Raw genomic sequence first — 23,041 nt, 5'->3', positions numbered from 1 at the left:
AGCAGTTGAAATATAGTGTAGGGAAATTTATGGTCATGCACTTTGGTAGACAGAATAAAGGCATAGACTATTTTCTAAATGGGAAGAAAATTCAAAAATTAAAGCTGCAAAGGGACTTGGGAGTCCTTGTGCAGGAATCCCTGAAAGTTCTGACGATGGGTCTCGGCCTGAAACGTCGACTGTACCTCTTGCTATAGATGCTGCCTGGCTTGCTGCATTCACCAGCAATTTTTGTGTGTGTTGCTTGAGGTTAATTTACAAGTTGAGTTAGCAGTAAGGAAGGCAAATGCAATATTAGCATTAATCTCAAGAGGCCTAGAATATAAAAAGGATGTAATGCTGAGGCTTCACAAAGCATTGGTCAGACTGCTCTTGGATGGAGTACTGAGAGCAGATTTGGGGTCCTTATCTAAGAAAAGATGTGCTGATATTGGAGAGGCTCCAGAGGAGGTTCACTTGATAGTTCTGGGCCTGTACGTGCTTAAGTTTTGAAGAATGAAGGAAGAACTTATTGAAACCTATCAAAGGCCTAGATGAAGGGTTCTCAACCTGGAGTCCATGGACCCCTCGGTTAAATAGTAGGGATCCATGGCATAAAAAAGGTTGGGAACCCTTGGTCTAGGTAGAGTGGATGTGGAGAGGATGTGCTCTATAGTGTGGGAATTTAGGACCAGAGACCACTGCAACAGAATAGAGAGATGTCCCTTTACAACAGAGATGAGGAGGAATTTCTTTAGCCAGAGGGTGGTGAATTGGTGGAATTCATTGCCACAGATGGCCAACTCATTGGGTACATCTAAAGCAAAGACTGATAGGTTCTTGATTGGAAAGGGCATCAAAGATTATGGGGAGAAGACAAGAGAATGGCATTGAGAGGGTTAATAAATCACCCATCGTGGAATAGAGGAGCAGATTTGATGGGTTGAATAGCCTAATTCTGCTCCTGTGTCTTGTGGAATTGCCTGAATTGCACTGGACAATATTTGCTATGAGGAGGGATTCAGTTAACTAGGACACAAGTTAAATCTTAGGAAGATTAGAATTAGAAGCAGTCAGGCTGAACTATGAAAATGATTCATTTAAATATGTTCAACTAAATACAAGGTATTCAAGGAAAGGGGACAGATACTATTAGAAGCATCCTGCAATTTCAGTTCTCATGATGAAACTACCCAGTAGATACCAGTTCTATTCTTCTCACTGACCACTGCCTGAGGCTGAACATGACTGTTTGTAATCTTGGTATCCTCTCTGACCAAACTGATCTGTCAGCGTCCATTTCCTTCACCAACACTGCGTCCACTCACCTCTGAAACACTGCAACTCTCTGCCTCAACTTATCTGTGACTTCATTACCTCTGTCATTCTCCCTTCAAATACTCACCTGGCCATCTTCCAACCTGCACCCCAAAGTCTGCTGCCTATATCCTGATTCACAACATCCAGCTCTTCCATCTGGTCTGTATACTGGCATCCTGCAAATGCCTACATCTTTCAGTTTTCAAATTGACCCCTCCTTCTCCTTGCAATGATGCCTGATTTCCACACCACCACATGTATTCATTTCCTTAGACCCTACGTTTCAAGTTTTCCATCCCTCATCATACTCTCTCTTCCTTGTGCATCTTAAAACTTAGCTCTTTGACCAAGCTTTTTGACCTGTTCTAATAGCACTACTTTGTTGTTCTGAACAAAACTGTTGATAAACCTCTAGATGACAAGCCACGAGTCATTTTACTGTTTAAAAACTGTTTTATTCATGCAAATTGTTGCTGTGACATGGCACTGAAATCCAGCAGAGTGGGAAACTGTACCTTCTCCCTCTATACCCAAATTAGAGCTGCTGAATTAACCTAGCATTCATACTAAATGGCTAGGTGTCTGCAGACTTGGTGCCATGCCTAGAAACTTACTGATTTGAAAACCAAGTCTGAAATAAAAACAGAAAACACTGGAAACACTCAACCGGTCCAACAGCATCTGTGGTGTGGAGGATCTATTTCCGTTTTTATATCTGCTGCTGAGCCTGCCATTTTCTGTTTTATTCATAACTCTCTGAAGTTACTGGGTTAGTTCTGTACCACAAATACTTCTCCTCACTTTCTTCTTTAGGTTTTATGCAATTTACCTAAAGTGAACTAAGAACGGAGATAATATCGTCACAAGCTCCCACTTGTGAATAGCAATGCTATTCGTTCATTATGTACCATGTTGTATGGCATGGACAATCATTGTGTCTCCAGGACCGGCAAATTTTTGACAGCAGTGATTTGCCATTGCCTTCTGCTAGGCAGTGCCTTTACAAGATGGGTGCCCCCAGCCATTATCAATACTCTTCAGAGATTGTCTGTCTGTTTTTTGAGGTCTCATAACCAGTTGCTCATACGACCATCCACCACCTGCTCCCATGGCTTCAGGTGACCCTGATCGGCTAAGCAGGTGCTACACCTTGCCCAAGGGTAACCTGCAGACTAGCAGAGTGCCTTACATCTCCTTTGGTAGAGACGCATTTTCAACCTTGCCATCCAAACAACACCGGGTAATACAAAAGTGCAGCAAGGAATGTAGTACTATGCTGTATGTTTGATACCAGCTTCTCCATGAGCTGCATAAATTGAGATGTATGAAGTATCAAAGAGAAGGTACCCACCTCACAGTCCTTTGTACCCTATTGATAGTAGTCCCAGTTTTTCCACAATGTCATTCTATACATATGAAGACAATGAATGATCCATAATACATACACAACACCCCATATAACAAAACTAGGGAAAGGTCAGAGGGCAGACCTCACAGTGTGAATGCTAATCCCCAGTATGAAAATACAAGAAGATTTAAGAAAAACCTAAACATCAATGAAAAACCCATTCACACTCTTGGAAAAAAATAATTCATGCTTACAGTCAGTTTTTCTTCATTTTCATGAAATGTACTCATAAGAAACAAATATTGTTACACTTTGTATATAAAGGCTGCATTCTGTCAGTTCCAATACAGGGGATGTGATTGGGTAATTTTAATCTCAAGTATTCCTGATGACCAAACTTCTGTAACTGGCTAAAATTAAATTGAAATTAATAATTTGTGCATGATTTTGTATGAGAGTTAATAGTTCACTGAAGCAGTGTAAATGTAAAGATACATTCTGGAGAAATAATTTTTCTGATTATTTTATCAATTTCCATTTTTCTGACACAAAGGTTGTACCAAAATATAAATAATGTAAACACAGATGCTGCAAGGTAGTGAGGTTCTAATATCCACAACTCAGGATAACAAGGTTTCTGAGTAGCGAGATTTCATTCAAGTTTTAAAGTACAATTAAACTCCTCCCCTCTTTTTCCCCTTCCCTACACTATTTAACGTCCTTAACCAGTCAAAGAAAATCCTCAATTGATTTTAACTCTCATAAATCACACAGCACTCCCAGGCAAACATCAATCATTATCAGCAGGAACATGAGTGGATCAAAATAGTGACCCAAATACTCAGTTCCCTCATGCAAGTGGAGAATGCACTGTTTATATTAACATAACAGAATATTTGCATTTGTTTTATTCAAGTATTTATCTCTCCTTTGACCAGCAGCTATTTAGTAGTGTCAGTTTTACAGGTTAGGAACTTGCTAAAGTTTGGATTGGCCTGGCTCCTTGCCCTTAGACCTAACCAGGATGTAAACTGATATGCGCCATGCTGAGGTGCTACGGGTTACTTGCAATGGATATCCTGTATAGATGTGGAAGAAAGGGACATTATGCTACTTTAGCCTAGCGCTCATTACTTCAATGAAGTTAACCTCCAAACATCAGTAGTGAAGTCAGCAGGGAAAATCCATAAGAGCTACGGATTCCTTAGAAACCTTTATAGCGGAACTATGCAACTCTCTTCCCTTCCTGTATCCTGAATAACACGGTGCAAGCTTACAGCATTTAATATTTTATAATCAAGGATGAAGATAAATATCTAAATGGGCTGTATGCAAACAATTCTTGGTCCTGAATAGAAAGCGAGACCATTAAATGAAATAGAGGAAAAATAGAATAATTAACAGAAAGGCTACATTGGCAGTGTAATGGTACAGCTAATGAAGCTGCCGACTCACAGCTCCAGTAACCTGGGTTCAATCCTGACCATTGGTGTAGTTTGTGTGATATTTGGATGTTCTCTCTGTGATTGTGTGGGTTTCCTCAGATAATCTGCTTCCTCTTGCATCTCAAAGATGAAAGATGGGAGGTTAATGGACACTAAATCACCCCTGGTTTACAGTTATGTAGTAGAATTTAGAGGCGTCTGATAGGAATGTGGAGGGAACAGGTTACAGGGAAACTTGGCAGGAGATTGTGATTTCTCTGAGAGTTGATACTGACTTGAAGAGCTGAAACAGGCTCTTACTCTGTTGTAGGGAAAAAAATGGAAGAAAACCACATATATATACACAAACACACACATGATCACTTGTTAAGACTACAGAAAATATTGTATCTCAAAGGAGAAAAACACACCACAGACAAAGTTTTAGAGTGTTTAAACATATGATGAATGCGGCTGAAAGGACCTGTACAAAAAGGTTACACATCAAATAAACTAATATGACTGTGATGCATAAATTAAATATGATTGAAGTTTGCAGACTGGGAAGACAAAGGGGAGGGAGAAGGCTGATAATTTGGAAAATGTATGAATTGTTGGCCAAGGAACTGTGAAACAGCATGCTTGCTGCTGTCCTAAAGGGTCGTCCACAAAATCCTGAAAACACAAGAGATTGCAGATGCTGGAATCTGGAACCATAGACAATCTGCTGGAGGAACGCAGCATTTGCGGGAGGGAGAAAGCAATTGTTGACGTTTCAGGTTAGAACGGTTGATCAGTTATGCATAGTTTATCATTGAGGGCTGAGCAGGTAATCAAACTGAAGAATTCTCAGAGAAACAGGTTTTCTCATTTACTTTCTCCAGTTTTGCAGAGAGCAAAAAAAGTATAGGAAAACGCATTTAATTCAGTACACTTTTAACAATGATGTGCATACTTGACAGCAGTGAAAAATGTAACTTCTTAAGCACTGTGCAAAAGTAAACAAAATATTGATTAGGTAAGACATGTGATGAAAATTCTGTAAAATATTGCCAATACACATTCATAAAAAGGCCAAACATTTCTTTAGATGTAAAAATGTAAGTGCAAGAGTCTGAAGCAGAGGAATACCTACGTGACACACGATAACTGGGCTGGGCCCGAGCAAGGCTTGAAGAACTTCTCTTAAACACCCTCTTCAGCAAATAGGCACGCTCATTCAGGCTGTGGACAGAAACACACCATATGGAAGTGCAATGCTTTTAAATGGTAAGCCAGGTTTCTGGCATGTTTTGATATGTGCAGTGAAACAGGTTGTAAGCATTTGGCAAACGCATAGCATAAAATTCAGAACAATTAGTCATTTAACTGCAAGATCCAGTGACTCATTAGGATAGCAATTAAATAGAGGCAATTTCCTCAACCAATAATTAATATACCAAAAATGCTAATTGCAACTTGTTAACAATGAACAGGCTTGACTTAAAAACCAAACAAAACCTCTTAATTGCTTGGTGAGAGGCAAACTAAATCTTTAATTTAAAGACTCCTGAATACAGGTTTTGTAAGCGTCCTGGTGTTTGATTTAATTTGCTGCTAGAAAACAATTAAGGAAGTTTGCCATCTTTGTAGATTACTTATTAGAGAGGATATGTTTACAGTTACATATACTGAAAAAGAGGTATTTCAGATTTCAAGCAGTTTCTGCTTCATTCTATCAAAATATCATAATTATCGCTGCCTCTTACTCGTTTCTTTTGAAGATCAGTATTATCCCAACTGTACACATCACTCCCATGGTAGGAGTCGGATGGGGGGGGGGGGAAGAAGTGAAATGAGAGTGGGGAACAGTGGGGGTCAAGGTGGGGAAGAACCAAAGAAGGCAAGGGCAATGGAGTTCATGGGGGAGCAGGAAAGGTGAGTAGGTGTGAGGTATGAGGTACTGTACGTCAATAAAAATAGTGGAGGGGACAAAAATAGTTGTGGGCAGAAGAGGGAGGAGATAGAAAGGAAGGAGGTGAAAGGGTGGAAAAATGATATATGGCTCCTACTGCTGATTGCTAACCAGCAACTCATATTAGTAAATGTCCACGTATGACCTGAAGAATGCTGATAGAATTAGCAGCATTAGGCATAGCTATGTCTGCCTTAGTCTCATAGTCCTTTATCAAGGCTCAAAATGCATTACAACTGCTAGGATTAGACTGAAATGCACTTTGTAGATTTTCCATTGTGGACTACTACTTTCAGCTGAAGGCGAGAGAAAATTAGGAGGAAATAACAAAAATATACATGAGGCAGTGTTGTGATTTTTTTTTCTCCAAGGAAATTCCAGTTCACCAGGCATGGGACAGGGGCTGTATAATTAAGAATCACAGCTGCAGACCTGCATCTTGTCATTCTGTATAGGCTCCTGCCATATCAACACCATTGTCCTCTTGTTTCGTTAAAATTCATTTTGTGGCACTGGGTTTTGGTGTCTCAGATTGCACTGGAGAGGTCAAGTATAAATTGTTCAAAAACTGTGCTTCAGCATTAGAATTATTACCAATTTCCTGTTGCCAAATTCCATCAATTGTCTAATATTACAAGGAGAATTAAAAAAGTAATTGTATCTTGAGCAACCTAAATTCTTCAAAGTAAGTTTTTAATCTATATGCAGTGTCTAATAAGAATTTAGTCAGAACACAAAATTAGTCGTGGAGGGAGCAGGCTTTTTCATTGCAGCTTGTTAAAGCTAAGTAAAGGAGATAACTAGTATTTTTATTTTAATCTGAAGGTGATACCTCAAGAAAATGGCATTCATCAGCAAGAGCTCTCACCATCCAAGACATTCTCTCCTCTTGTAATTAGCATGGGGGGCGGTGGGAGGTACAGGAGCTTGAAGACTCACACTTAATGATTCAGAAACAGTTTCTTCCCCTTCCACCATTAGATCTCTGAACTGTCTGTGAATCCCTGAACACTGCCTCATTATTCCCATTTTTGTACTTCATATTGCAATTTATAGTCATTTTATGTGGGAATAAACGGGACCTTTTCAGAATGGCAGGCAGTGACTAGTGGGGTACTGCAAGGCTCAGTGCTGGGACCCCAGTTGTTTACAATATATATTAATGACTTAGATGAGGGAATTAAATGCAGCATCTCCAAGTTTGTGGATGACACGAAGCTGGACGGCAGTGTTAGCTGTGAGGAGGATGCTAAAAGGATGCAGGGTGACTTGGATAGGTTAGGTGATGGGCAAATTCATGGCAGATACAATTTAATGTGGATAAATGTGAGGTTATCCACTTTGGTGGCAAAAACAAGAAAACAGATTGTTATCTGAGAAGTGACAGATTAGGAAAAGGGGAGGTGCAACGAGACCTGGGTGTCATTATACACCAGTCATTGAAAGTGGGCATGCAGATACAGCAGGCGGTGAAAAAGGTGAATGGTATGCTAGCATTCATAGCAAGAGGATTCGAGTACAGGAGCAGGGAGGTACTACACAGTTGTACAAGGCCTTGGTGAGACCACACCTGGAGTATTGTGTGCAGTTTTAGTCCCCTAATCTGAGGAAAGACATTTTTGCCATAGAGGGAGTACAAAGAGGATTCACCAGATTGATTCCTGGGATGGCAGGACTTTCATATGATGAAAGATTGGATCGACTAGGCTGATACTCGCTGGAATTTAGAAGATTGAGGGGGGAGCTTATTGAAACGTATAAAATCCTAAAGGGATTGGACAGGCTAGATGCAGGAAGATTGTTCCCGATGTTGGGGAAGTCCAGCATGAGGGGTCACAGTTTGAGGATAAAAGGGAAGCCTTTTAGGACCGAGATTAGGAAAAACAACTTCACACAGAGAGTGGTGAATCTGTGGAATTCTCTGCCACAGGAAACCGTTGAGGCCAGTTCAATGGTTATATATAAGAGGGAGTTAGATAGGGCCCTTGTGGCTAAAGGGATCGGGGGGTATGTAGGGAAGGCTGGTACAGGGTTCTGAGTTGGATGATCAGCCATGATCATACTGAATGGTGGTGCAGGCTCGAAGGGCCGAATGGCCTACTCCTGCACCTATTTTCTATGTCTCTATGTTTCTATTTGTGTTGTACTGATGCAGCAATTCAACAAATTTCACTTTACATAAGAAAGTGATAATATATCTGAATCTGATTCTTGTGTCGGGGCTTGACCATAATTTTATTGTTATTTAGCAACACAGTGTGGAGCAGGGCTTCCGGTCCTGTGAGCCACACTGCCCCAGCAACCCCCAACAACCCCGATTAACCCTAACCTAATCATGAGGCAGTTTACAGTGACCAATTAACCTACTGAGGATATCTTTGGACTGTGGGAGGAAACCCTCGCAGCCCAGGAAAACCCATGGGTAGGACGTACAGATGACTCCTTACAGATGGCGCTGAAATTGAACTCCCTTTAATAGCATTGTGCTAACCCATGACACTACTGCGGTGCCCATTATTAATAATTGTTTATTTACATCACTTCATGAAGAATGTGCCCCCCTTCATTGAGAAAATTGCAGCCCTGAAACTTTGAACGAAAGAGAATTTCAAGAGTGGTATCAAAACCACTGCTTTGCATTGGCCTTGAGAAAAATGCTTGTGTAGTCAGTCCCCTATGCTCACAATGATGGCTTTGAGAAAATAGCACTTCGAGGGTATTCACAGTTGTGAATAGGTCATGGCTGGGGGTCAACCACTGAAATGGTGAGATACTGTTTTGGCATTCGTGAGAAGACTGACCAAGATTTATTTTCAGACCAGGAAGATTGGCATTTTTCATGGATTTGAAATGACAAAGCCCTAAACATGTACAAATTAAATTATTTAGAACTATCCAGTCTTAAGCAATGATGTTTTGAAAACACTAAAAACATATTAATGTTACTCAATGAGAATCTAATATTTTAAGTTACCACATTCTTTTAATGTTACAGAACCTGAGAAGATGAAATCAAACAACCCAGTTTCCAAGTGTTTGTGGAATGACTTAACTGATTAAAAACAAGTGAATTACAGTGACATACCATCAGAGAGAATACAATACACACAAAGTATCACAGCCAGCGGGGATACCCTGTAAGAGTATCGAGGGAAAAGAGGGCTGCATGTGGGACACGCACACAACACAAAACCAGACAATGCAGCCCATGTCCTTCCCTGACCACTGTGTCACTTAGAATTCAGATAATCTTCTAAATGAGGGCAAGAGAAAGCCCACAGAAGCCTATTTGAATTCTCCTTTAGCAGAGTATAAGCATGTGTGATGGAATTTTAGAAGAACAAAAGAAAGCGACATCACAATGATTAGAACCAGTTGGAGACCACTGAAGTACAAGTGAGAAAAAAAGACTTGAAAATCTTTGACAGATTTAGTCACACTATTATCTAGTTCACAGCTGGACCACCCAGAAAATTTGCAAGCAATTAGTGATATAAAAACAATACAGGGCAAAGCAGGGTATTAGAGGTGCAAATCTTACATGATCTTCATTTTGATTGTGAAGCACGTCTGTGCAGAAATATGCAGATGAAAACTTTTTAAAATGAATACATAACATAGCAATTAAAATATATCTATCTCCAACAGATGCAAGGAGTTGTCTTCAAACGTTCGTGAACATAAGAGGGATAAATTCTGCTTTTGACAACCGGTTTTCAATGTTCCGTTATTTCCTATTCCTGTGTTCACCATTCTCAGCATCAAATCAAAGCAAATGTCATCATAAAGAACAGTGAACATGTGCACCAGGGGTGGGATTTTTTCTTTGTTCCTGGAACTAATGGTCACTCATCCTGTTGCCCACTTTAGATATCAGCCGACTCCCCCTCATTAGTGCTACAGGCTCCCATTCAGTGTACATGTTGTAATTAGGTTTGATATTTTCTTTACCAACAATGCTTAGTTCTCTTCACCCAGTGTCAGAAATGATACTCTATTAGAATCTACATATTTGCATAAGGGAAATAAACAAATTGTAATGAGAAACTATCAGGTTCCAAAGAACACACAATTAACACTTTTTGAATGAACCATTGCAGAGACAAATTTGCTTTTATTTCATCTACAAGGTTATAAAATAACCTTCAAAATGGAGCTTTTCCACTTTACCTGATTTACTGTTTGATAATCTTTTATCGGCAAATGATTATGTCAACTTTATTCCTATTTAGAAGTCTGTAATTTCTAGGATTCTTGATTCCCCCTTTCTCAGTAAAATACAACGTACCAACAAAACATCTACAAACGTTTGTAATTCCAATTTAATCATTAGAAAACATTTTAAATGGAATTAATTCATGAAGCTTCCCCACACGTGTTCAGTTTCACATATATTATATAAAAATCACTTAACACTTTTGAGCATAGAAGGGAGATATTCTCCAAAATTACTACATTAATACTGTAACAATTACGACTTAATCTTTCACTTCTGATAATAATCTCTGAAGTCTCTTTAATTTTTAAAATTGTTGTAAAGAAGCTGACTTAGAAGCTGACCAAGGCACTTACACCATGCTTGCTTTCAAAAAGCAGACATAATCCCTATGATTGAAAATACTTGTGTGCGTGTCTGTTACATATCCTGCTGACCCCTCTGTTGGGCTATGTCCCACCTCAGAGACTGGGGGGATTATATTTTGTAGCTTTTAATGTCTGAGAAGGCTATTGAGTCATTAAAAAAATCAGACTGAAATACAAGTTAGAAAATTCATGGATGATTTCATCATTCATGGTACCATTAATTTCTTTTAATGTTGGAAGCTCCTCTCATGAAGGTTAAATGTTATCACTAATGATGATGGAAAAATCATTGATTAGCTTATGATAACTAAATATAATAAATTTGTTCAACAGCAGCAGCCATATCAATAACTTAACCTTGTTTAGTACCTTCAACAGGTTCATAGAAGATTATGTGATACCAGTAAATATTGTGATCAAGACTGACGGACATAAAATTACACAGATCTAGAGTTACTGAACTGTTAAAGAAATACATCAAAGCCAACCAACACTTTCAAGGGCTAGGCCCAATACTTCTAAGTCAGAAACTTGTCTAGCCACTGGGAAAAAGTAATCAGATGAGGATAACCGATGAACAATTCTTGTCTAGCCACGGGAAAAAAGTAATCAGATGAGGATAATCATCAGACTGTTACAACTATGGCACTGCCAATGAACAATTCTTGTGTCAGCATAGTTTTTGGTTGATCGGGGCAAGCACATTTGAAGATCACGACCTTAAACTTTCCAAGACCTGCACCAGACATGTTAAGGCACTGGACAAGTATTGTCCAAACAAAATTCTCCAAATTCGTTGGAACAATAAGTGTGCTAACACCATTGTCCTGTCCCAGGCCAACATCCTCAACACTGAGGCCCTAATTACTCTGAGTCACTTACACTGGCTTTGGTATGTTATTTGCATGCCACATTCCAAATTCCCGAAACAGACATTATATCCCAAGTTCTGTTCTGGAAGATAATTGCAAGCAGACACAAAAAAAGATTTTAAAGTACATTTAAAGTCTCCTTGAAGTAGTACAGCATCCACACTGACTCTAGGCAATGGCTGGCCCACAAGCACTTAAAGCAAAGAACATTTAGAACAGTATTGTCAACCCTCAGTTTGTGCAAAGGGAGCACAAAACACAGGAGTGTACAACCTCACAAACTACCCTCTGCCCACCTACTCCTGCCTTATCTGTAGAGGAATTGTAATACCTACACTGGGCACCACAACATCCTCAATACCTGAAGCAAGTCATTCTTGATCCTTCAATACCCTTGATGGACTATCGAAAAGGCAAGGATCACCTTAGTGCATGCCCTTCAAAGGCTCCTTCAGAAGTATCAAGACGCAAGTCTTTGTCAGCCCACATATGGAGTATTGTGAGCAATTTTGGGCCCCATATCTAAGAAAGGATAGAAACATAGAAACATAGAAAATAGGTGCAGGAGTAGGCCATTCGGCCCTTCGAGCCTGCACCACCATTTATTATGATCATGGCTGATCATCCAACTCAGAACCCCGCCCCAGCCTTCCCTCCATACCCCCTGACCCCCGTAGCCACAAGGGCCATATCTAACTCCCTCTTAAATATAGCCAATGAACTGGCCTCAACTGTTTCCTGTGGCAGAGAATTCCACAGATTCGCCACTCTCTGTGTGAAGAAGTTTTTCCTAATCTCGGTCCTAAAAGGCTTCCCCTCTATCCTCAAACTGTGGCCCCTCGTTCTGGACCTCCCCAACATCGGGAACAATCTTCCTGCATCTAGCCTGTCCAATCCCTTTAGGATCTTATACGTTTCAATCAGATCCCCCCTCAATCTTCTAAATTCCAAAGAGTACAAGCCCAGTTCATCCAGTCTTTCTTCATATGAAAGTCCTGCCATCCCAGGAATCAATCTGGTGAACCTTCTTTGTACTCGCTCTATGGCAAGAATGTCTTTCCTCAGATTAGGGGACCAAAACTGCACACAATACTCCAGGTGTGGTCTCACCAAGGCCTTGTACAACTGCAGTAGTACCTCCCTGCTCCTGTACTCGAATCCTCTTGCTATAAATGCCAGCATACCATTCGCCTTTTTCACCGCCTGCTGTACCTGCATGCCCACTTTCAATGACTGGTGTATAATGACACCCAGGTCTCGTTGCACCTCCCCTTTTCCTAATCAGCCACCATTCAGATAATAATCTGTTTTCCTATTTTTGCCACCAAAGTGGATAACTTCACATTTATCCACATTAATTTGCATCTGCCATGAATTTGCACACTCACCCAACCTATCCAAGTCACCCTGCATCCTCTTAGCATCCTCCTCACAGCTAACACTGCCACCCAGCTTCGTGTCATCCGCAAACTTGGAGATGCTGCATTTAATTCCCTCATCCAAGTCATTAATATATATTGTAAACAACTGGGGTCCCAGCACTGAGCCTTGCGGTACCCCACTAGTCACCGCCTGCCATTCTGAAAAGGTCCCGTTTATTCCCACGCTTTGCTTCCTGTCTGCTAACCAACTCTCCACCCACACCAATACCTTACCCCCAATACCGTGTGCTTTAAGTTTGCAAACTAATCTCCTGTGTGGGACCTTGTCAAAAGCCTTCTGAAAATCCAAATATACCACATCCACTGGCTCTCCCCTATCCACTCTACTAGTTACATCCTCAAAAAATTCTATGAGATTCGTCAGACATGATTTTCCTTTCACAAATCCATGCTGACTTTGTCCGATCATTTCACCGCTTTCCAAATGTGCTGTTATCACATCCTTGATAACTGACTCCAGCAGTTTCCCCACCACCGACGTTAGGCTAACCGGTCTATAATTCCCCGGTTTCTCTCTCCCTCCTTTTTTAAAAAGTGGAGTTACATTAGCCACCCTCCAATCCTCAGGAACTAGTCCAGAATCTAACGAGTTTTGAAAAATTATCACTAATGCATCCACTATTTCTTGGGCTACTTCCTTAAGCACTCTGGGATGCAGACCATCTGGCCCTGGGGATTTATCTGCCTTCAATCCCTTCAATTTACCTAACACTACTTCCCCACTAACATGTATTTCGCTCAGTTCCTCCATCTCACTGGACCCTCTGTCCCCTACTATTTCTGGAAGATTATTTATGTCCTCCTTAGTGAAGACAGAACCAAAGTAATTATTCAATTGGTCTGCCATGTCCTTGCTCCCCATAATCAATTCACCTGTTTCTGTCTGCAGGGGACCTACATTTGTCTTTACCAGTCTTTTCCTTTTTACATATCTATAAAAGCTTTTACAGTCCGTTTTTATGTTCCCTGCCAGTTTTCTCTCATAATCTTTTTTCCCCTTCCTAATTAAGCCCTTTGTCCTCCTCTGCTGAACTCTGAATTTCTCCCAGTCCTCAGGTGAGCCACTTTCTCTGGCTAATTTGTATGCTTCTTCTTTGGAATTGATACTATCCCTAATTTCTCTTGTCAGCCACAGGTGCACTACCTTCCTTGATTTATTCTTTTGCCAAACTGAGATGAACAATTGTTGTAGTTCATCCATGCAACCTTTAAATGCTTGCCATTGCATATCCACCGTCAATCCTTTAAGTGTCATTTGCCAGTCTATCTTAGCTAATTCACGTCTCATACCTTCAAAGTTACCCCTCTTTAAGTTCAGAACCTTTGTTTCTGAATTAACTATGTCACTCTCCATCTTAATGAAGAATTCCACCATATTATGGTCACTCTTACCCAAGGGGCCTCTCACGACAAGATTGCTAATTAACCCTTCCTCATTGCTCAAAACCCAGTCCAGAATAGCCTGCTCTCTAGTTGGTTCCTTGACATGTTGGTTCAAAAAACCATCCCGCATACATTCCAAGAAATCCTCTTCCTCAGCACTTTTACCAATTTGGTTCACCCAATCTACATGTAGATTGAAGTCACCCATTATAACTGCTGTTCCTTTATTGCACACATTTCTAATTTCCTGTTTAATACCATCTCCGACCTCACTACTACTGTTAGGTGGCCTGTACACAACTCCCACCAGCGTCTTCTGCCCCTTAGTGTTACGCAGCTCTACCCATATCGATTCTACATCTTCCCGGCTTATGTCCTTCCTTTCTATTGCGTTAATCTCTTCTTTAACCAGCAACGCCACCCCACCTCCCCTTCCTTCATGTCTATCCCTCCTGAATATTGAATATCCCTGAACGTTGAGCTCCCATCCCTGGTCACCCTGAAGCCATGTCTCTGTGATCCCAACTATATCATAATCATTAATAACAATCTGCACTTTCAATTCATCCACCTTATTACTGTCACTGGAGAGAGCACTGGATATGCTGTCACTGGAGAGAGTCCAGAGAAGGTTCACTGGAATAATATCGGGAATTAATGGGTTAATGTCTGAGAAGTGTTTGATGGCTCTGGGTCTGTAGACATTGCAGTTTAGAAGAACGAGAGGGGATCTTATTGAAACCTACTAAATACTGAGAGGCCTAAATAGAGTGGACATGCAGAGGATGTTTCCAAGAGTGACAGAGTCTGGGACCACAGTGCACAGCCTCAGAATAGAAGGAAGTCCCTTTAGAACAGAGAAGAGGAGGAATCTCTTTAGTCAGAGGGTGGTAAATCTGTGGAATCCATTGCCATAGGCAGCTATGGAGGTCAAGTCACTGGGCACATTTAAAGTGGAGGTTAATACGTTCTTGATTAGTATATCAAAGGTTACGGGGAGAAGGCAGGAGAATGGGTTTAAGAGGGAAATAAATTAGCCATATCGAATGGCAGAAGAGACTCATCAGAACAGATGAATGGCCGAATTCTGTTTCTATGTCTTTTGGTTTAAGAGTTACTTATCACTAAATGGTATACTCATCCATTGCCACTTGATACCATTGTGCTGATAATAACTGGTGACCATTTTGCTTATCAAGGTACAGCAACAGAGATGTATCTATTACACTGCTGGTCTGTTTAGCTTTTACTTGATGGTTACAAGAAATCTATGCAATGAAAGTTGCATTGGAACTTTAAAATAACACTAAAGCACTGCTGCATTTACTTCTGACGCTGAAAAATTCTAAATTGGGCTATGAAGGTCCAACAGCAAGGTCAGTCTATATCTGATGAATGAACAGCTGTTTTTGGTAAATAGCCCACAAACCTATGAAGTGTATTTATACATGTTTAAATTTAAAAAACACCAAAATTATAGCAATTTTCATATATCCCCAAATGTGACATCTTAAATTACTTAAAAAGAAAAAGGTTATTTACATTTTAAGTAAAATATTTCAACTATTAACCAATTTAATATAAACAAACCATACAAAAAGATATTTTATGTAGGGCAGGATGGTCTTTATAGTAAAATTGTCAATATCAGAAAACATGAAAATAACAAAATACTTGGATTTAGCAAGAAAATTTTAAAGAAAAAAAACATAATTTGTTTCAATTGTTATAAATTCAATTACTCAAACTCCCTTACTGAAACAAAAGTTAATTCCCCAAATCCTGGACTAATGTTCTGTCAAAATGAGTCTAAATTCTATCACAGAGGCTGGGGAATTTACACCCAGTTAATTAACTAAATCTTGGATTAAATTGAGGAAGAAACTATTGCATTGTCACAGAAAACACCTTAGGTTCACTAATATTTTCCATCTTTATCTAGTTTATTCTATATTTAACAGGTAAAAGATGTGGGGCTGTTGGAAAACATCCACATCAACAGCTGTACTGGCCAATATTTGATTTTAGACCGACCATAATTTGAATGCCTCTTAATTAGCTCCTGACATAGCCTAGCACAGTGCAAACAATCTATTAAAATATATGCATTGAATTATCCTTCCTAAATATTTTAACATTTACCTTTCAACTGCATATCTTGTTTCCTTCGATAGTGTTGGAATAAAATTAAGATTTTTCCCCCCTGACTGACAGAACTGAATTCTCCAACTAGACCACTTTGCAACTTAAAACCTGCTTGGTTTCTCCCTTTCCAGTTCCGATAAAGGGTTTTTGATCTGAAACGTTGACTCTTTTTATCCCCCACAGATGTTGTCTGACCTGCTGAGTAATTTCAGCAAATTTTTATTTTAGCTTTCCAGATCTGTACTTTTTTTTAAAATACACACTCCAAAAATGATGTTTTTTAAATTTATTTTTCTATGATTTTCAACAGGAATTTGTAATTTACTTTTAAGTATTTTGAATGTCTCAGAACTGATGCTTTCTTTTTCAAAGACTTAAGACTAGCAATTTCATCTTAAGTCGATGTAGCAGACTGCTGTTTTTCCCTCATTTTAAGTGCAGGAGCAGTTAAGGCCACCCAGCTGATACCGTTTGATTGCATGATGTGAAAAGCTTCACTACAGAGAATTCTTCCACGGTTTCCACGATTTACTGCTGCGAGATCACAAAATAACTATTTTGTGCTAATTTGCCTCCAAAATCCACACCATGAGGTCTCTCATAGTTTAAAAACTGCAGATGCAATTTATACTACACAACCTACATGAAATCCAATCAAAATCTGTAGCATTTCTTTATTTCCTTCTAATCCTTTTGCACATGCACAATGGTTTGCTGCAGGAGTATCTCATTAACATTCAGTTACTTGTTTAGCTACTTAAATGTTGAGTTGACTATTAACATTAAGCATTTAATTTAATGATGACCAGCCAGAATAAAACCTTCTGGAACTCAATTAAATCACATCTGTTTCATTAATTTAATCTCCTCTTTTCATCTTGAGCAGACTGGCTGAAGAGATTCAATTTCTGCCGCAGCTAATTCCTTACTTGCCCCCACACGACAGCTCTCTTAGCAAATCAATTGATGTGATCAATAAGCAACCTGACTTTGATTTTTTTAATAGGAAACACCACATATTCCTAAATATATAAAATACACTCTTCATTTGCAAAATTTAATTTAATTTTCACCTGGTTAGCAAGGACTGAAACCCTAATCAGCCAGTCTCTGTAAAAAAGCAACCATCCACAATTATTCTATGTTGCATAAATCCAGCTTAATTTTTTCAACTGTAGGGTAGTAAGACAATTCAGAAAAGTAATCATTTAACTCTAACAATGGAAATTATGCAGTAGTACCCAGACTTCAAATGATCTGCCTGTGCAGTGAGAAAGCTGACGATACCCGCGATAAAAATGGTATCAGCCATGCTGCTGTCAAACATTCTGCATTTACAATTGATTTATAATGCATCTGAGGATAGAAATGCCTTAGAGTTTGGAAGTACAAAGGTTAATAATTACTTTATAATCGATAAAGAGAAATGTATTAAAATACAAACTAAAAATTCCTGCTTAGAACAGTTAAGAGAACCTGAAATAAAGGAAGGAGTACAAAGCTATATCTCTTCCAAATTCTTAATGTGTCTTTTGTGTCATAAAACAGTTTGTTTTACCATTATCCAGAAATTTAGCAAGGAAACCTTTTGAATTATGGGATTATTCAGCACAAAAAAACAGCTCTTTCAATCCACTTCATCCATGCTAATGGTGATGCCTATGTGAATTAATCCCATTTGCCTGTATGAGGCATGTATCCCTCTATGCCTTTCCTAACCAAGTACCTGTCCAACATTGTAACTACATCTGCCTCCACCATCTCCTGTGGCAGTACATTCCAGAGATTCAGCATCCTCTGCATGAAAAACGTAACCCTCGGATCTCCTTCATTTTTTTCCCCCTCTCAACTTAAACCTATGCCGTCTTTTTCCAAATCCTCTACCCTGGGAAAATTATCCTGACTACCTTTCCTATCTATACCCCTCATAATTTTATAAAGCTACATAAAGTCAACCCTCAGCCTCCTATATTCTAGTGGGAATAAAACCAGCCTATCCAATTTCTCCTTATAACTATAGCCCTCCATTCCAGGCAACATAGGATGATTCTGTTTCTGCACTCTCCCTGTTGCTACTAAATCCTTCCTGCAATGTGGTGACGAGAGTTGTGCACAATACTCTAACCAATGTAGCTGATTTTCTCATCACGTTTGTGTGTAGCTATCTGGGTGCACCTGGTACAAAACAGTGTTCTGACACTCCATACAACAGTGGACTCAGTCAATTTTGACACAATATTCTTGAAACATTGTGAATTGTGAACAAAAAATTGTCTGAAGTGTAATTTTATGATGTGTGTAATAATGTACACACAGTGGCCACTTTATTAGGTACATTAATGTAAATATCTATTCAGCCAATCATGTAGCAGTAACTCAATACACAAAATCATGAAGACATAGTCAGGAGGTTCAGTTGTCGTTCAGACCAAACATAAGAATGGGGAAGAAATGTGATCTGAGTGACTTAGACCAAGGAATAATTGTTGGTGCTAGACAGGTCATTTGAGTACTTCAGAAACTGCTGATCTCCTGGAATTTTCACACACAACAGTCTGTAGAGTTTACAGAGATAGTGTGGGGGAAAAAAAAAATCGAGTGAGTGGCGCTTCTGTGGGTGAAAATGCCCTGTTAATGAGAGAGGTCAGAGCAGAATGGCAAGTCTAGTTCAAGCTGACAGGAAGGCGACGGTAACTCAAACAACACTGGTGGGCAGAAGAGTATCTCTGAATGCACATCACATTGAACCCTGAAGTGGATGGGCTACAGCAGCAGAAGACCACGAACGTACACTCAGTCATCACTGTATTAGGTACAGGAGATAATAAGTGTATAGTATAAGGAAACTCTCATTTATACACTCACAAAAACACCAATGTATGCAGATTTCTGCACATCACTACGTATAGCACATCACTACATTTATATTGAACAGGAACTCCTGACATGAAAAAATGCTATGGGAAGGAAAAGTAAAGCCTGATTTATACTTCTGCGTCAAATCTACGCCACAGGTACAGCATACCCTACAGTGTACCTACGCCGTAGGGTGACGTGCACCTCCCCAAAAAAGTAATTCATGCATCACGGTGACGCACACCGCAACAACTGTGATTGGTCCGCTTGGTAGCATCGCATTTCCTCCTACGCATTTCCGGTTGCTTTTCTCCGCCATGTCTGTACACTGATGCGAAATAAATGGTTGGAGACAATGAACCAAATGGTCAAATCTACCTGCCGACATCAGAAAATATTTGAAATGCACTTCCTTGTCCGTGTCTCTCACAAAGAAACTCAACACAGTGGCATAGAAACCCCACCACCAACTAGCGTCTTGGTGGTGAATTGCAGAGCGATGCAGACACAACACATGCTCACTACGGCATAGAGCTACGCATTAGTATAAATCGGCCTACGGCGTAGCCCGTATGCAGAAGTATAAATCAGGCTTAAAATAATGCAATGGCGTGTATACCTCAGATATATATTATGCGGAAATTTGTGACAAATATGGCTATATGATATATATGCAGACATCCCACCTCTCCCAGAAGTTCCGGGAGTCTCCCGCATATTAACAGTGGCTCCCTGATGCAATGTCCCGGAAATTGATTTTTTTGAGAGCAAGCGTGAGAGAACGCACGAGAAAGAGCGAGAGAGCGAGCGCAAGAGCAAGAAAGCGAGCGCGCGCGCAACAGAGAGAGCAAGAGCAAGAGCGAGAGTGTTCCAAAAAAAGAAAATATGAAATGTACATCACCCCAGACTACACTAAAATGTACCCCTGCCTAATACAGGTCAAAAATAATGACAGTGTTGCTCGCTGCACTGTTTGCAACAGTGACTTTTCTATTGCCTATGGTGGGTTAAGACTGTAAAAGACATATTGAGGTGAGTTTAACAGGTGTCATTCGTTCATTAGCACAGCTAACGTTATTTAAACTAGCTGGCTAGCTGCTAAGGAGCTACTCTATTGCAGACATCCCGCCTCTCCCGGAAGTCTCCCGCAAGTTGATGGTGCTACCTCCCTGAAATGAGTTTTTGCAGGGTGGGATGTCTGTATATGTACAGTATCTGAAATACATCTTATGGAAATGTTTGATGATGAATAAAAAATAAGTTACAAAAAAAAAGAAAAAAAAGGAAAGGGCATCTTGAAATTCAGGTATATACTGAACAAATTGATAATATTTAAGGATACCACACACAGGACCAAAGAATGTTCTAATTAAATGGGTGTAGAATGTGACAGAAAGACGGATTCTCCAATCTAAAGACTGAAGGTTGGGTTGTCCCAAGGAAGGCTATGGAGAAATATAGCACAAGATCTATGCAGTGCCATGCTTTCAGTATCATTGTTCATGCACAGTTCCCTTGTTTTCTTTTGGTGAAGGGATTGTTGCTAAGGAGAGCAGGGAATAAAATAGGGATAATTTTTGTGCCCTAAAGAGTCACAACAGAAGATTTTTAATCTACAATATCCACATTTTTCCTCTGAACAAACCTTTCACACAGAAGTGTTTATTCAACAACAGAGACAATATCACTTATTTACACTTGTCTTACCTCTTTGCACTGAAATCACGCAATACAGCCTTCGAAGGATCTTGGGATCGAGCCTCTAGCTCCTGAACCTCCTCCAACAAAGTCTTACGGTAATTATGCCAGCCTCTGGGTGATAGAAAATGATTTTCTCATTAACCAATTGATCAAAACTTTGAATATCCTGAACTTAATTAGAACAGCTTACCAGAAAATTGCACAACATTTATGCATTTTTTAAGAATTGTACACAATGAATAGATTTGAATACGGGAATGATGAAAGCTCATTGTTATTGAAGCAGATTTTAGTATCTGAAATCACATTTGGTGAATGCAATAACATGCAATACCGAAACAGCAGCATTCATAACAGTCTGCAGCTTTGTAGCAGTGCACATCGCCTTCTTGTGCAGTTAGGGATAGTCAGCAAGTGCTGGGATTGAAGGGAAACTTGCATCCTATGAAAATAATTTTATAACTTTCATGCACTGCCCTTGCACCTGATTCTAACTTCCCTCACCTGGCTTAAACTGGGCAAAGGTCAGTAAAAACAGAAAGGGTCAGCCACTCACAATAATCACACACTCATCTCCCACTGTATTGCTTTATTATGTCAATCTTTTGAGTGGATGAACTGGATACTCAAAAAGAAGCAGGTTCCTGCTTTATTCATGTTGAATAGAACCAAAGTTATCGTTCTGAAATAAATTTTCAACCTGAGGTTTGAGCAGTGCTGCAGGGATCACTTCCTCTGCTGACATGGTCTTCCAGGAAGGCCGTCCCCTCTTACCTCAGGCACAGTCAGTGCCCCACCTCACCATCTTCTAAACTAGGGGTTGCCAACCCGTCGATCGCGATCGACTGGTCGATCTTTGAGACTTTCCCAGTCGATCCCCAAGAAAAATCAAAAATAAATACACAAATACTGTTGTAATGTGAGCATTATAAAAGTAAGTAATACTAATTAGGATAATTGTAATATAGCAATATTTTCACTAAAAAGCTGTTTGTAAAGAGAGATTGTTTCCGGGTTGCGGGGGTTTAGTTCTATTCTTACTGCCCAGTGCTCATGCGTGTAGTTCCCCCACCATGCACCGCTTTTTTAGCGTAGCCTGTGCTGCATCAAAGTGACCGATCAGATTAGGTTACAGTACAGACTGTCGCAAACATCAATATACGGCAGTGTCCCCAACCTCCGGGCCGCGAGGCATGCAGGGGTGCAGCGGTAGTCAGGATGCACACAGCACATCTTTAAGAAAAAAAGCCAAACAAGCTAATTAATTAAGTGAACGTCGGCTCAGATCAGAGGCGACGCAATTGGCAATTGCTCATGATAGCCTGATAGCGTGGCGGAGGCTCCACAAAAGAAGGCGAAAACATACAAATTCCATCCAGAATGGGAAGAGGAATTTCTGTTTACCTTGGTGAGAGTCAAGTGTGTATGTATGTTGTGCCACCAAACACAAGCACTGACTAAAAGAGGGAATCTGGAGTGGCACCACAACACCAACCACCAGGAATTTAAAGACACCTATCCCCCAAAGAGCGCAATTCATGCCTGGAAAGTTGAGCTGAAATTGGGGTTGAAGGCCCAGCAATCGTTTTCCACAAAACGTGCTGCTCAAAATAAGAAAAACGCAAACAACAGGAATTCTGCAGATGCTGGAAATTCAAGCAACACACATCAAAGTTGCTGCTGAACGCAGCAGGCCAGACAGCACCTCTTCCTACAGATGCTGCCTGGCCTGCTGCGTTCACCAGCAACTTTGATGTGTGTTGCTCAAAATAAGGCTGCTACAGATGGTGATTTATTCAAGAAAGCAATGGTCATTACCGCAGAGACTGTTTTTAATGACTTTAAAAACAAAAACGGCATCACAACCGCAATACATAATATACTGCTTGGCTCTGCAACAGTGATAAGCAGGGTAGAATCACTGTCAGAGGACGTGGATCGACTTGTCACCCTGTGAATATTTTTTCACTACAGTTCGATGAATCCCTGGATGTAATGCAAACAGCTCAGCATGTTGTATTTGTCAGAATGGC

General features: G+C 40.0%; 1 protein-coding gene across 5 annotated transcripts in view; it reads right to left on the bottom strand.

Moving 5' to 3' along the window:
- The window catches only part of atp8a2 (ATPase phospholipid transporting 8A2), a 510,439-nt gene that overhangs the window by 2,898 nt on the left and 484,500 nt on the right, over positions 1 to 23,041 (bottom strand). For 4 of the 5 annotated variants that reach the window (XR_011886570.1, XM_072263012.1, XM_072263011.1 and 1 more), the window contains 2 exons: positions 21,015 to 21,119; positions 5,207 to 5,295 (listed from right to left, as the gene is read on the bottom strand). Coding sequence is in view for 4 of the 5 variants with exons in the window: in XM_072263012.1 (XP_072119113.1) it covers positions 5,207 to 5,295; positions 21,015 to 21,119 (194 nt within the window). In the remaining variant the exon portion in view is untranslated. Of the gene's footprint in view, positions 1 to 5,206; positions 5,296 to 21,014; positions 21,120 to 23,041 lie in introns of those variants that run through there. The other variant, XM_072263015.1, reaches the window with a different exon arrangement.

This window comes from Mobula birostris, chromosome 7 (genome assembly GCF_030028105.1).
Source record: "Mobula birostris isolate sMobBir1 chromosome 7, sMobBir1.hap1, whole genome shotgun sequence".
NCBI lineage: Eukaryota > Metazoa > Chordata > Chondrichthyes > Myliobatiformes > Myliobatidae > Mobula > Mobula birostris.
The sequence above is the reverse complement of the archived record's forward strand: the minus strand, read 5'-3'. Positions and strand labels throughout refer to the sequence as shown.